The sequence below is a fragment of the Cnephaeus nilssonii genome (genome assembly GCF_951640355.1).
Source record: "Cnephaeus nilssonii genome assembly, chromosome: 20".
In the NCBI taxonomy this organism is placed as follows: Eukaryota; Metazoa; Chordata; class Mammalia; order Chiroptera; family Vespertilionidae; genus Cnephaeus; species Cnephaeus nilssonii.
Window position 1 is genome coordinate 38,084,391 of NC_137091.1, and position 14,350 is coordinate 38,098,740.

Here is a 14,350-nt window from a genome sequence, read left to right on the forward strand (position 1 = left end):
GGGTGTTCTGGGAGCTGGACTAACACGTCTCAAAAGCCTTGTGGGTTTTGCTTCCTCCTTTCCTGCGGTCTGTGGTGTCACAAGCAGGGAGGGCACAGGTCAAGGGGACAGGACAGTCCATGGGCTGGAGGGGGGATGCTTGCTGACAGAGGTGCAAAGAAGGGGAGCATAAGGACCAGCCTGGTCATTGCACTGGAGACACCCCCCCCCCCCGCCCTGGTGGGGGCTTCTAAGAACCTGGGGACCCAGGAGACCAGCTGAGGACAACGCCAGCACCTGCCAGCCTGGCTCTGAGCCCTGCTGCTCCAGCCCTTCGGTTCCATCCTGCCTGCTCCCCCTGGGATCTGGGGTGGGCGCGCCCGATACTTCTCCAGCTGAACTCACAGTCCTTTTCTGAAGACTAGAATGTGGGGGGAGGGCACTCCAGCTAGGAGCCTGAGCCTCGTATTTTAATTTCCACAGAAGTCCTATGTGCATTTTAAAAATTAAAGAGCAACTGAACTGCAACCACCGTGGCTGGGGTTGGGGGTAGTAATGATGCCTTTTTTCTTTTCTTTTTTTTGGCTGTTAGCCTTGACACGTCACATTTAATCAGAACCTCTTACATGCCCATTCTGTGCACTTGATATGTATTAGTCCTTTAGTTTGAAGGATCCACCTGGATAGATTTTTTAAAAATATTTTTTTTATTGATTTCAGAGAGAGAGATAGAAACATCAATGATGAGAGAGAATCATTGATTGGCTGCCTTCTGTATGCCCCCCACTGGGGATTGAGCCCACAACCCAGGCATGTGCCCTTGACTGGAATCGAACCTGGGACCCTTCAGTCCGCAGGCGGACACTCTATCCACTGAGCCAAACCGGCTAGGGCCATTCATTTTTTTCTTTATTCCTCCTCTTTTCCTCAAATTTGCTCCTCCTTCATCTTCCCTAACTCAGCTACCAACATCTCCATCCTTGAGCTGCTCAGGCCCAAACCCCTGGAGTCATCCTCAACTCCATCCTTTACCTGGATTCTGCATCCAATTGGATTAGAGATCCCATCAGCTCCACCTTTAAAATATAACCAGACTCCATCCAATCTTCTCCTGGGGGCTGTCCCCACCCTGGTCCTGTCCACCTTGTCTCCACCCTGGTCTCCCTGCTCCAGCCCCTGTACCCCCTTCCCCAAGTCTGTTCACCACACAGCCAGGGGGGACCTGCAGACCACACCAGTTGCTATGGTGGCGGTAACAAGCGACCACCATCGGGGTGGTTTAAAACAACAGAAGTTTCTTCTCACAATTCTGGAGGCTAGAACTCCAAGATGAAGGTGTTGGCGAGGTCATGCCGCCCTCCCCAGGGCTCTAGGGGAAGTTCTGGTCCCTCTCCCAGAATCTGGTGGCTCAAGGCATATCTGGGTTTACGGCTACGTCACTCCAATCTCTTCTGTCTCTCAGAGACACCTGTCCTTCCGTTTAGGGCCTACCCAGATAATCCTTAGTTAGATTAGATCTGCAAAGACTTTTTTTTTCTCTTTTAATTTAAATTTTATTTTTCAATTACAGTTTACATTTAATATTATTTTGTGTTAGTTTCAGGTGTACAACCGTATACAACCATATACTTCATCAAGTGTTCCCCTGATATTTCCAGTGCCCACCTGGCGTCATGCAGAGTTACTACAATATTACTGACTGTATTCCCGCTGCTGTACTTTACATCCCTGTGGCTATTCTGTTACTACCAATTTGTACTTCTTTTTGTTTGTTTGTTACTCCTCGCTGGAGGATATTTTTCCCATTGATTTTTAGAGAGAGTGGAAGGGAGGGAGGGGGGGAGAGAGAAACATCGATGTGAGAGAGACCCTTCTGTGCACAGGCTGACACTAATCAGTTAGCCACACTGGCCAGGGCCCAATTTGTACTTCATAATCCCTTCACCTTTTTCACCTCCCCTCTGGAACCCATCAGTCTGTTCTCTGTAAGGACCCGTCTTCTAGGTGTCACATTCACAAGTTCCAGGGGTAATGCCCACGTCAGATAAATCTATTTTGAGGCCACAATTCAGCCCACTACAACACCAAAGGCAGAACCCTCCTCCTCTCAGGCCCTGTCCTCACCATGGTCCAGGTAACCCTGTATGATCTGCTCCTGTCACCTCCCAGACTCATCTCCTCTGCCTCTCCTGCGTGCCTACTTTGCTAAAGACACACTGGCCTTCGCTCTGCTTGGAACACTTCCCTAAGGAAGTCCATGTAGCTCCTTCCCTCCCCTCCTTCAAGTTTTTTTCTTAGGTATCTCCTTCTCTGAGAGGCCTTCCCTGACTTTAATTAAAATTGCAAACAACCCCAACCCCACCCTTACCCCTATCTCTCCTCCCTGATTCTCTATAGTACTTACCCCTATCCCTCTTCCCCTATCCCTTACCCCTATCCCTCCTCCCTGATTCTCTATAGTACTTATTACTATAATTTACATATAATTTACTTGCTTTGCCTTTTGTCTGTCTTTCCTTGGGTCTGTTTCGTTCACAGCATTATCCCCAGGGCCTAAAACAATACCAAGTACACAGGTACTCAATAAATATGTGTAAAATTCATGAAGAACCTTAGGAAAAGCAAGTGCTATTGTTACCATGCCCATTTTGCAGATGGAGAAACTAAGGCACAGTTGCATTGTCATTTTTCAAGGCCATACAGTCACATAAGTGTGGAGGCTCATATATGAATCGGACGTCTGGCTCTGGCACCCACCTCTCCAGTATTAGTGTTTAGCTTTGATGAAAGTACAACAGAAGTTACAACTAAACCCCTCATTACAGTCCCTGTAATCACTATGGAATTTGAAAGCCAAAAGGTCACTACCATTTCAGTGAACTCCCTCTGTGTTCTTCCTCTTTGGGGTTTATTAGAGGCATCCCTAGGCTCAGTGTGTTCAGTCCTGTCCCTCACCTCTCCAAGCCTCACTGCTCCCTCAGTTTTGCTCTTGTTCACCTCAGCTTTCCTAATTTCACATCTGCTGTTCCAACCCTTTCATCTTAATACAACATTTCTCACCAAGGCCTTTGCAAATAAATAAAAGGCAAGTCCTGGCTGGTGGGCTCAGTTGTTAAGAGTGTCAGCCCACGGACCAATGGCTCATGGGTTCAGGTTCAGGGTCAAGGGCACCTACCTGGTTTGTGAGTTCGCTTCCAGCCCTTGGTGGGGGCACATGCAGGAGGCAACCAGTCCATGTGTCTCTCACATCAATGTTTCTCTCTTTTCCCACTCCCTCCCTCCCCTCCACTCTCTCTGAAAAGCAATGGGAAAAAAATATCCTCAGGTGAGGGTTAACAAAAATAAATAAATAAAAAGGCAAAAGTTGTTTCCTGCCCCATACCTCCTTCCCCCACCCTAAAACCCTGCTACCTACCACCTCTAAGACTGTTGTCTCCTTATTGTCTTCTGCTGCTGGGGATCCCAGAATAGCCTTGGTCTGTTGCCATTTCTTGCTGGATCCATTTGCCCCGTCTCCATTCGTCTCCCTGCAATGAGAGGATGGGTCTCGCTGAGCTCTACCTTCCCCAACCTGGGATCCTGAAAATACAAACATATTAAAACGCAATTCTCACCCACCCCCAAGTCCCACTCTCAAGGCAACCACGTCTGACGCTCTTCTCTCAAAAATATAATCTCTTAACTTCCTACCTGGCTGGGGGGAGGGGACCCTGCCCCTCTTTCATTGACAGAAGTGGGTGGGGAAGGGTTCTCCAATTTATATCTGCAGTGATGGCCTTAACCCTCCTGGGGAGATAAGAGAGTGAGAGGTGGGAAACCCAGCCTATCCTGCCAGCCAGAGCCTGGATTCAGAAACAATTTGTTTTAAAAAAATCCCTATCAGTTGGCTTTTAAAAAAAAATGATAAATCAAGTAAAATAGACTCCAACAGAAAACCCACCCTGCTCTTCCCACCCAGAGCGTGGGCTGTTACTCCGCTTTGATGTCTCCATTTTATAAGTTTTTAAACATGAACTTATGTGTTTATGTTTGATTAGGCAATGCAGCGCCCGTGGTACAAAACTTCACAAGGTCTGTAGATGAGAAAAGATGCGGGAGGAGGGGAGGGTCCTTTTTTTTCTTTTTTTAAAATTCTCACCCGAGAGTACGTTTCTCATCTATCGTAGAGATGGGGAGAGAGAAACATCCCTCGGCTGCCTCCACAACGCGCCCCCGGATCAAACCGCAGCCTCCTCGTTGGAGGGCAGGAGGCTCTAACCAGCCCAGCCGCCCGGGGGACCGGGGGGCCGGGGGGCCGGCGGGGGGGCCTTTCTTTACCTGTGGCTTCCCTGCCTGGTACGGGGGGCTCTGGGGTCGGGTGCAGCCCAGTCCATTCCCCAGCCCTGTAGTCTCCCCACCAGGCCAGGTGGGCGGAACCATACCTGGGGCGCCGCCCCCCCCCCGGCCCTGCGCAGGCTCCCTGCTGCAGTGGGCGGAGCCTCCTCGGTCCCCGCCCCCGCCTTCCCCTCGCCCCTGTTCAGCCTGTCGGGGCAGAAGCTGGGGCCCCGCAGAGTAAGCAGCTGCAGCTTGCCGACCGAAGCCGAGACCCCTCGGGGTAGGGGAGGGGAGGAGGGCTGGGGGGTGGGCTGGGAGCTGGCGGGAGGCCCAGGATGGTCCTGGGCTCGCGGCCCGAGCTGGCTGGTGGGTACCTGAGGGTCAGAACCCAGGAGCCACCTGGAAAAGGCGCCCTGGGTAGGGAAAGCCAGGCACAAAGCTCTGGGGCTCCGCCGAGCTGACCCCTCCTAAGCTGTCTCTTTGGGGATGTGGAGATGGGAGCTCAGAGAAGGAAAGGTGCCAGTGGGTTGCAGAATGGACACTAAACGGGCGGCCGCCGCGTATTGTTGGGAAGAGAGCAGAGGCTTCAGAGCTCGAGGGATTTCGAAATCCCTGCTGACCAACGGTCTGCTTCCTCCTTCTGGGCTGGCCGGCTCCGTGCCAGTGACCCCCGTGATCGTGGACAGAAACCCAGTGGATCCCGTGACCCCCAAGACTGATCAGCCTTCTGTGGTGTCTTCCAGAAGCCCAGGACACCCCACACAGGGCCAGCTTTTGTTCCCACAGTGTGGAGACCCTGAACCACCCACTTTCCTACCTGCACTCTGCGTGCCCGCCGGCTGCCTGGCAAGATGAAGCCTAAACTGATGTATCAGGAGGTAGGTGGATGGGGCCCCAGTGGGGAGGGACTGGGTACAGTGGAGAGTAGGGGCTCCCGTGTCACCCCCAAACCATCCTTGATGTTCCCCAGCTGAAGTTGTCTACTGAGGAGCCCGCCAGCGAGCTGCCCCTGAGTGAGATCGAGGCATGGAAGGCTGCCGAGAAGGTAGGAGCCCAGTGCCACCCTTGGTCTGTCTCAGGCGTGGGCTGGGCCGTGCCCCCTGGGCTGTGCCCCCTGGGCTGGCTGACCGCCTCTTCTCACAGAAAGCCCGCTGGGTCCTGCTGGTGCTCATCCTGGCTGTTGTGGGTTTCGGGGCCCTGATGACTCAGCTCTTCTTATGGGAATACAGCGACTTGCATCTCTTTGGAGCCAACCAGCCCCCAGCACCCTGCTATGACCCCTGCGAGTAAGTGGGGAAGTAGAGAGCCTGGGATGGTGGGGGGAGGCCCTGACAAGCCAGGGACACTCGGACACACCAGGAAGGGCCTGCTCTCGGCATCACCTAGTGCCCATGACTGGGAGGTGACTGCAGACTCCCAAGTGCACCGTCACAGGTTCTTCCCTGCATGCCCACCCCCCTCCCCTGACACTGTTCCCATGGCAGCCACAGCATCATCTCCTGTCCAGGTCTGCGAAGAGACAGGCACACACGGACACACACTGCATCACCTGTCCACATCTGTGGGCAGGCATACACACGGACATGCACATCCACACCTTCCTTTCACACCCCTAGGCAGACAAATGCATGCATTCAGAGCATCGACTACAGGCACACGCGGTGCACAGTCTTCCATCCTGTGTGGGCACACAGGTGAGCTGGTGGTCAGCTGTGCCCGATACCAACCGCCCTCCCCCGTCCTGCAGAGCCGTGCTGGTGGAGAGCATCCCCGAGGGCCTGGACTTCCCCGAGGGTTCCACGAGCAACCCCTCCACCAGCCAGGCCTGGCTGGGCCTGCTCGCCCGGGCCCACAGCAGCCTGGACGTCGCCTCCTTCTACTGGACCCTCACCAGCAATGACACCCACATTCAGGAGCCCTCTGCCCAGCAGGTACCTGGCAACCCGCGCCCTGGTGGAAAGCAATGGGGCAGTGAGAGGCATTAGGAGTGGGGTGAAAGGGGTTTCCCTGCAGCCCAGGAGACAGGTAGGCATGTCTCATGCAGCGGGTTGGACACAGGTGTTTGGAAGCAACTGTCTTCACGTGGCCCTCTGGACCGGGGGTGTTGGTCACCGTCACCTGTAGGCCTTTGAATGTCGGGTGTGGGTTTGGTCACTAGGCATTAGGCTGGCGGATGGCACTTACTCACAAGCTGCCCCGACCCTGTCCCGCCGAGAAATGGAAGAGCCGAGTGAGGAACAGCCCAGCCTCTAGCCAGGCTGCCGCTTCCCTCGGGCAGGTCACTTCCGCTCTCAGCCTCAGTGTCCTCATCTGTGGAATGGGGCCAGTCTGTTACACCCACCCCTCAGGAGGATGAAACGGGCTAATCCATGCAAATTATAGCGTGGTGCCTGACACAGGCAGCCCTTTATAAGTGTTTGTTATTATTAGATTCTTGTTATGGTCTGCAGACAAACTTAAAAACCATAAAGCTTCAAGGTTTGGGAAGGAACAGTCTAGGCAGATCACCCCTTCATTGAAAAATGCAGAAGTTTCCCCCTTTTTTTTCTCTTTCTGCTGCCTCTTTCTATGAGAAATGGGCTTAAATTTATTTACACTGTGGGGCTCCTTAAGCACTACCGGAAAAAAAATTACAAAAGTTAGAAATGATACAAAAAACCACTCCTTGCTGCTCCCACTGGAGTGGTTCAAAGCACAAGCACAGGAGGGGAGATATGGGGGGCGGGGAAAGGAGAAACAATTGTAATAATCTGAACAATAAAGATTTATTAAAACAAAAACAAAGAACAAGCACAGGCCAAGGAGGCAGGCAGTCTGAGTTCAAGTCCTGCTTCAGCATTGAGTCCTCCGGCTGCTTCCTCATCGGCACCTCGGGGATGTGATCCAGACTTGCCTCCTCAGTGAGAGTGGTGAGAATTCAGTGAGTTCAACGTGAAGGGGCTTAGAACAGGCCCCTCTCACAGTAGGAAGGAGGGAATCGTGGGCTGTTACTATTACTGCTGTTGGCATCAGCAAGCCTCACCTGTGCTGTCCCAGACCCCCAGCCCAAGCCAAACCCTCAGTGTCCTGTGAAGTGCCTGGAGGCCCCTGTGGTACCAGGCACTGACACTTCCAAGGTGGGATCCTGGGAAGGTCCCTGGAATGGCACAGGAGTGGCAGGGAGGCCCTGACGAAGCCCAGAGCGGCCAGTTATTAAAACAGATAAAGGTTTTAATGTCTTAACCTGTAAAGCCATCCATCTCTAGGCATACAGGCTAATATAAAGCCGCTCACTCCTGATCTCATCTGGAAGCCCAGTATCAAAACAACCCCATGGGCCCTAACCGGTTTGGCTCAGTGGATAGAGCATCAGCCTGTGGACTCAAGGGTCCCAGGTTCGATTCCGGTCAAGGGCTTGTACCTTGGTTGTGGGCACATCCCCAGTGGGGGGTGTGCAGGAGGCAGCTGATCGATGTTTCTCTCTCATCGATGTTTCTAACTCTCTATCCCTCTCCCTTCCTCTCTGTAAAAAAATCAATAAAATATATTTTTTAAAAAAACCATGGGGGTGCTGTGTGGGGTTGGAGAGCTGGTTGGAGAGCTCCCCCCCAACCCTGTACCCCCTTCCCAAGGGTGAGGAGGTCCTCCGGCAGCTCCAGACCCTGGCACCTCGAGGTGTGAAGGTTCGCATTGCTGTGAGCAAGCCCAGCGGGCCGCAGCCTCAGGCGGACCTGCAGGCCCTGCAGCAGAGCGGTGAGTTAGGGGCCGCTGGGCTGGGCTGGGCCGTCCACGCCAGCCCGTGACCGCCACTCCTGTCGGTTGCAGGTGCCCAGGTCCGCATGGTGGACATGCAGAAGCTGACCCACGGCGTCCTGCACACCAAGTTCTGGGTGGTGGACCAGACCCACTTCTACCTCGGCAGTGCCAACATGGACTGGCGCTCCCTCACCCAGGTCTGCCTGCACCCTGCCCACCCACCTTTCCAGGCCACTTCCTGCTCCACAGGTGCCCAGCCTCCAACTGACACCCCTCTTCAATCCCAGAGTTCTCTCTCCAGTCCTCCATGGCTTCCTTCCCACTTTCCACCAGGGAAGTCCCCAAATCCAGCCCTCTACTGCCCTCCACCTGTCACGGAAGCTTGGGGCTCCCTCTGGTCCCCAGTGACCGCGGCCAGGCCCCCTACAGGGCATTCAAGGCCCAGTCCACCCATGTGGGCTTCATTATTCATTCTCTGGATGCCTCCTCTGAGCCCAGCTCTGTTCTGGGTAATGCTGGGAACACGGAGGAAGCAGATGGAGCTCTCAGCACTCCCAGCCCAGTGCAGAGACAGGCCCGTCACCGGGTAGTGTCAGCCCAGAGGAGTCAAGGCTGGGGTGGGGGAAGCACAAGCAGAGAGGTCTGAGCCGGGAAGGGGGCCCCAAGCCGGGGTACCAGAAAGGCTCTCAAAGGAGGCGATAACTAATCTGACAACTGGAGGATCTGTAGGAGCCCGCACAAGACAGGACAGAGGGTCTAGCTCAGGCAGGGATCATTTGCTCAGCCCCTAATCTCACCAGCTCCTTGGGGAGATGCTGAACATACAGCCATGGCTGAGACGTCCCTGCTGTCTTTCCTCCCAGTCCCATGGGGAGATGGGTTTGCCCCCGGAGAGAGTGATGAGGGAAACCCAAGGGACCGTGAGAGCCCGGAGGAATGCCTGAAGCAGCCTGGGCAGTCAGGGGAGGCCTCCTGGAGGAGGAAACTAGCAGCTGAAACCTAAGAATAAGCAGCAGCTCCCTCATTGGAGGGTAGAAGTGACAGCATCTGCAGAGTTTCAGGAAACCTGGAGCTTTAGGATGACATTGATTTTCATAAAAATGTGACTAAAGATATGTCTTGAGTCAAGTTCATGCCCATTCCAGGGCTTTAGATGGAGGTCTCAGGGGGTGGAGCTGAGGGGCAAAAAGAAGGGAGAGAGCCCAGCCGGTGTGGCTCAGTGGTTGAGCATCGACCTATGAACCAGGAGGTCATGGTTCGATTCCCGGTCAGGGCATGTGCCTGGGTTGTGGGCTCAATCCCTAGTGTGGGGCGTGCAGGAGGCAGCCAATCAATGATTCCCTCTCATCATTGGTGTTTCTGTCTCTCTCTCTCCCTCTCCCTTCCTCTCTGAAATCAATAAAAAAATATATACAGGCAGTCCTCGGGTTACGTCGGACTCGACGTACGTCATTTCGTGGTTACGTCGCCGCCATCTCCCATTTATTTATTTTTTTAAAAAATTCCGTCATTTCGACGTCTGTACATATGTGCTTTATGTTTTTTTATTATTTACTTACCACAAGTAAAGGTCAGGAATTGTCATCTTTCTTTAAAATTTTTCTTACTGTGTCACTTCATTACTGCTGTGTATGTGCTCCATGTGAGTGATGTAGGTGCTTATGTAGGTGGGTTCTGACTTATGGCAAAAATCGCGTTACGTCACGCCATAGGAACGGATCTCCGACGTAACCCAAGGACCTACTGTATATTAAAAAAAAAAAAAGAAGAAGGGAGAGAGGGGGTTTTGAGGGGCATGGGAAGGAATGGGGGCTGCTGTGGACATGAAGCCACTCCCCCAGGCCCAGCACTTCCCTCCCACAGGTCAAGGAGCTGGGCGTGGTCATGTACAACTGCAGTTGTCTAGCCCAAGACCTGACCAAGATCTTCGAGGCCTACTGGTACCTGGGCCAGGAGGGCAGCTCCATCCCGTCCACCTGGCCCCCGTCCTATGACACCCTCTACAATCAAAAGACACCAATGGAGATCTGCCTCAACGGGACCCCTGCTCAGGCCTACCTGGCGGTGAGTCTGAAGGAAGAGCGGCCCATCACACCCTGGCCACGTGCCCTCACACACGGCCTCCATCCAGCCCTGCCCAGGCATTGGTGGGGAGGAGGTCTGGACCACTAGCCCTCACTCCTGCTCGCTCTGCTTGGTCAGGGGCCTGGGCTGTAGCCCAACCTCACGAGGCCTCAGTTTCATCTGGAAAATGTTGACAACCTCTTAGGGCTTGCATGGACCAGCTCTCCCTCCCCATTAGCCCTAAATCCAGTAGAAAATTCCGTTCCTCAGTCACACTAGCCACGTTCCCAGTGCTCAGCGGCCACGTGCAGGAAGTGCAGGTACAGAGACATTTCCGGTGCCGCAGAAAGTTCTGCTGGACCGCGCCGGCTGTCTCTGTGGCAGATCCTGAGCGCTGTAGACCAGGCCCTGCTGTTGTGGGGTTTGTTTTGTTTTGTTAATTCTCATACAAGGATATTTTTCCATTGGTTTTTTTAGAGAGAGGGGAAGGGAGAGGGAGAGACAGAGAGAAACATCGATGTGAGAGAGACACACCGATTGGTTGCCTCCTGCACACTAGGGATGGAGCCTGCAACCGAGGTATGTGCCCTTGAGCAGAATCAAACCTGGGACCCTTCAGTGCATGAGATGATCTCCAACCAACGGAGCCACACTGTCCAGGGCAAGGCACTGCTCTTTTTAGCTATTGATATTTTCACTAGTTGGGGTGGCCAACCTCGTCCCCTTCAGTCCCCCCAAACAAGTCACCTGGCCAAGCCCAGTCATTGTGGGGGGTGGGGGGGGGCATACAAGGTGTATGGATGCTGGGGTCCTATACTCCAGTGGTCTCCCACAGGGGATTGAGGGTTCCCCCTCTCAGAACCTGAGTTTGCTCACCTGTCCTGAGGCTGGAGAGAGCTGGGTAAAGGGCCTGGTGTGGCATGGGGGCCTGTGAGTGAGTCGGGGATGAAAGCGATTAGATCAGAGGTCCTCACACCTGAGCATGCATCAGAACCACCAGGAGTGCCCTAGCGGTGTTGCTCAGTGGATAGAGCATCGGCCTGCGAACTCAAGGGTCCCAGGTTCAATTCCGGTCAAGGGCACATGCCTGGGTTGTGGGCTCAATCCCCAGTAGGGGGCGTTCAGGAGTCAGCTGATCAATGATTCTCATCATTAATGTTTCTATCTCTCTCTCCCTCTCCCTTCCTCTCTGAAATAAATTAGAGAGAGAGAGAGAGAGAGAAAACCACCAGGAGTGTATTTCACCAGATTCCTGGGCTCCCCCTCAGCACCCTCATTCAGTATACCATGTGTAGTGAGGCCCACAAACTTGCAATTCTAACAAGTTCCCACCAGTTGATGCTGTTAGTGCTAGATCGGGGACCTGTTGTCTTGAACCACTGGGTTAGAGCATAAATTCTGGAACCAGGCAGCCTGGTTCAAATCCTGGCTCCGTTGATCAGCTGTGTGACTCGGGCAAGTCACTCGCCCTCTCTGAGTCTCAGTTGCCTCACCTGTGAAGTGGACGTCACCGTCATCCTCCCCCTTCATGGAGGCTGCGGATTCAGCGAGACCGCAGGACCTGGCTAGTGACCAGCTGTCTGTACACGGGTCCATTGTGATGGCACCCCTGGCATGGCACATGTCTTACCTGCCCCCTCGCCCCCAGAGTGCGCCCCCACCGCTGTGTCCAAGTGGCCGCACCCCAGACTTGAAGGCTCTGCTCGACGTGGTGGACAATGCTCGGAGTTTCATCTATATCGCAGTCATGAACTACCTGCCCACCATGGAGTTCTCCCACCCGCGCAGGTACTGCTGGTGGGTGGACAGGGAGCCCCTGGCGTGGGAGAGGGCGTGAAGGGGCCCAGACGGCAGGCAGGGGACAGAGGGAGGTGCAGCGATGGGGAGAGGCAGAGAAGACAGAGGTAACGGGGACAGGGGCCGGGGTGCTCCAGACAAGGGCAGAGGGGTCAGAGAAAAGGATGAGACTATTGGGGTCAGGGGGATGAGATGGGGACTGGAGGCCAGAGGCAGGGGGTGCAGGATTTCTGGAGGTAGAAAGCAGGGAGCATGGGCCGGAGACAGATGAGGGCTTGGGGAATGGGGGCTGAGCGTTTTCAGGTTTGGGGCAGCAGAGTTGGGGGGCTCAGAGAAAGTAGTAGGAGCAGCAGACATGATGATGGAAAGCCTGGGTTTGGGGGGCAGGAAGGGGAGCCAGAATCAGGGTGTAAAGGATGTGGTATTTAAGGAGGCAGGCCCGGGAGTCAGAGATGAGTGGCCTTAGGGCTTGGGGGCTCTCAGAGCTGAAGCGGGGCCCAGGCCTAGCTCCATAAAGCTAAGAGTGAGGCTTGTGGGTAAGCCGCCCTCTGTACCCTGCACTCCCCCCCCCCCCCAAGGTTTTGGCCTGCCATCGACGATGGGCTGCGGCGGGCTGCCTACGAGCGGGGCATCAAGGTGCGCCTGCTGGTCAGCTGCTGGGGTCACTCCGACCCGTCCATGCGAGCCTTCCTGCTCTCCCTGGCGGCCCTGCGCAGCAACCACACCCACTTCGACGTCCAGGTGGTAAGCACCTGCCACAGCCCACGCCTCAGCCCCTGTGCTGGGCGGCGCTGGGCACGTAGTACTTGTGGCGCTCACCTAACAGAGACAGCCCAGAGTGAACCGTGCAGTGACGGGAGACCGTGCGTGAGGCCCAGTATTGGGCGGGGGTGGGGGCGGCGGGGTAGAGGGTGAGGGTGGGATGGGAGTGCCCAGAGGAAACACCTGCCCAGCCTGAGGGGTCACGGAAGGCTGTCTGGACAGGGGGACAGCTGAGGTGAGACCTAAGGGACCATTCTAGAGGAGCCCCTCTGGGAGTCATTCTAGAGCAGTGATGGCGAACCTATGACACGCGTGTCAGCACTGACACGCGTAGCCATTTCTGATGACACGTGGCCACTGAGGCGGCCGCATGCCGAAGATGAAACATTTGCTGCTCCTGAGGATGAAACATTTGCGAAATAATGTTTATTCCTCAAAGTGACACGCTACCCGAGTTATGCTCAGTTTTTTGGCGAAGTTTGACACACCAAGCTCAAAAGGTTGCCCATCACTGTTCTAGAGGGAATGGTGGCAGGTGAAGCGATTGGGCCCTCCCAGCCGGCGCTGCCTGAAAGCCACCCCTCCAGACCCTGTTCTGGCCCTGTGGGTTTCACGGATTCCCCAATCCTACAGACCTGCCCCCACCCCCCACCCCATGCCCCGGGGAGTCTCTAACCCACTGCACCTCCCCCTGCTTTCCATCCTCCCCGCTCCCCCAGAAACTCTTTGTGGTCCCTGCGGACAAGGCCCAGGCCCGGATCCCATACGCCCGCGTAAACCACAACAAGTACATGGTGACCGAGCGCGCCGCCTACATCGGTGAGTGTCCGGGCACCGCCCACGGGGCGGGAGAGGGTCCCAGCACTGCCCCCGGCCCTGACTCTGCCCCCGGCCCCGTAGGAACCTCCAACTGGTCTGGCAGTTACTTCACCGAGACGGCGGGCACCTCGCTGCTGGTGACACAGAACGGGGAGGGTGGCCTGCGGAGCCAGCTGGAGGCTGTTTTCCTGAGGGACTGGGACTCCCCTTACAGCCACGACCTCGACCCCTCGGCTGACAGCACGGGCCATGCCTGCCGCCTGCTCTGAGACCCGTCCCAGCAGACAGGCCGAGGCCTCCAAGGCCCCCACAGACCCAGGTGTCCTGGGGCGTGGTCCCTGTCCCCGTAGCCCTGCTTCTGTCCGTCCCGTTGTGGCCCCACAGACCCCCTTGCTCTCCCACCTCTACCTTCGCCCCCGGCGGCCTGACGCTGTGGCCCCAGGTCCCAGCTGAGCTGGGGGGAGGGGTCAGCCCCAGAAGAAGTGGGGATGCGTGCTGGGCCAGTCCCCCGGCCTCCCCCACTTCCCAGGGCTAAGAGGGCCCAGGTTCTAAAAAGAAGTAAATAACTTGTCTGTACAGTCTCTGCCTGACTGAGTGGTGTGAGGTGGGGTGTCGGGATCGGGGACAGCCAGCGTGGGCCTCTGGTGGGGACATGAGCAGGTACACGAGCTCTTAGCATGTGCTGGAATGTACCTAGCACATAGCAGGTGGCTGGCATGTGCTGAGTCTTCAGCAGGTGGCCTGCCATTGCTGAGCATACAGCATGTAGGCCCACTGGTTTAGCATGTGCTGAGCTCTCAGCGTGTAACCACACAGGCTGGCATGTGTAACTGGCATGGGCTGAGTACGCAGTGTATGACGGCGTGGTTGGTGTATGCTG

General features: G+C 55.3%; 1 protein-coding gene across 1 annotated transcript; it reads left to right on the forward strand.

Moving 5' to 3' along the window:
* The first annotated feature begins 4,470 nt into the window (after nucleotides 1-4,470).
* Nucleotides 4,471-14,051, forward strand: PLD3 (phospholipase D family member 3). Its single transcript, XM_079799775.1, has 12 exons — nucleotides 4,471-4,573; nucleotides 5,080-5,171; nucleotides 5,264-5,338; nucleotides 5,437-5,579; nucleotides 6,041-6,224; nucleotides 7,905-8,025; nucleotides 8,098-8,225; nucleotides 9,892-10,092; nucleotides 11,741-11,880; nucleotides 12,468-12,633; nucleotides 13,371-13,470; nucleotides 13,552-14,051. The coding sequence occupies exons 2-12, from the start codon at nucleotides 5,145-5,147 to the stop codon at nucleotides 13,737-13,739; spliced, it is 1,473 nt and encodes a 490-aa protein (XP_079655901.1). The 5' UTR covers nucleotides 4,471-4,573; nucleotides 5,080-5,144; the 3' UTR covers nucleotides 13,740-14,051.
* Nucleotides 14,052-14,350: the final 299 nt, after the last annotated feature.

Coding starts and splice junctions, on each gene's coding strand:
- PLD3 (XM_079799775.1), top strand. CDS start 5,145: ATGAAGCCTAAACTGATGTATCAGGAG. Junction 5,172..5,263: donor CTAAACTGATGTATCAGGAG/GTAGGTGGATGG, acceptor GATGTTCCCCAG/CTGAAGTTGTCTACTGAGGA. Junction 12,634..13,370: donor CCCACTTCGACGTCCAGGTG/GTAAGCACCTGC, acceptor CCGCTCCCCCAG/AAACTCTTTGTGGTCCCTGC.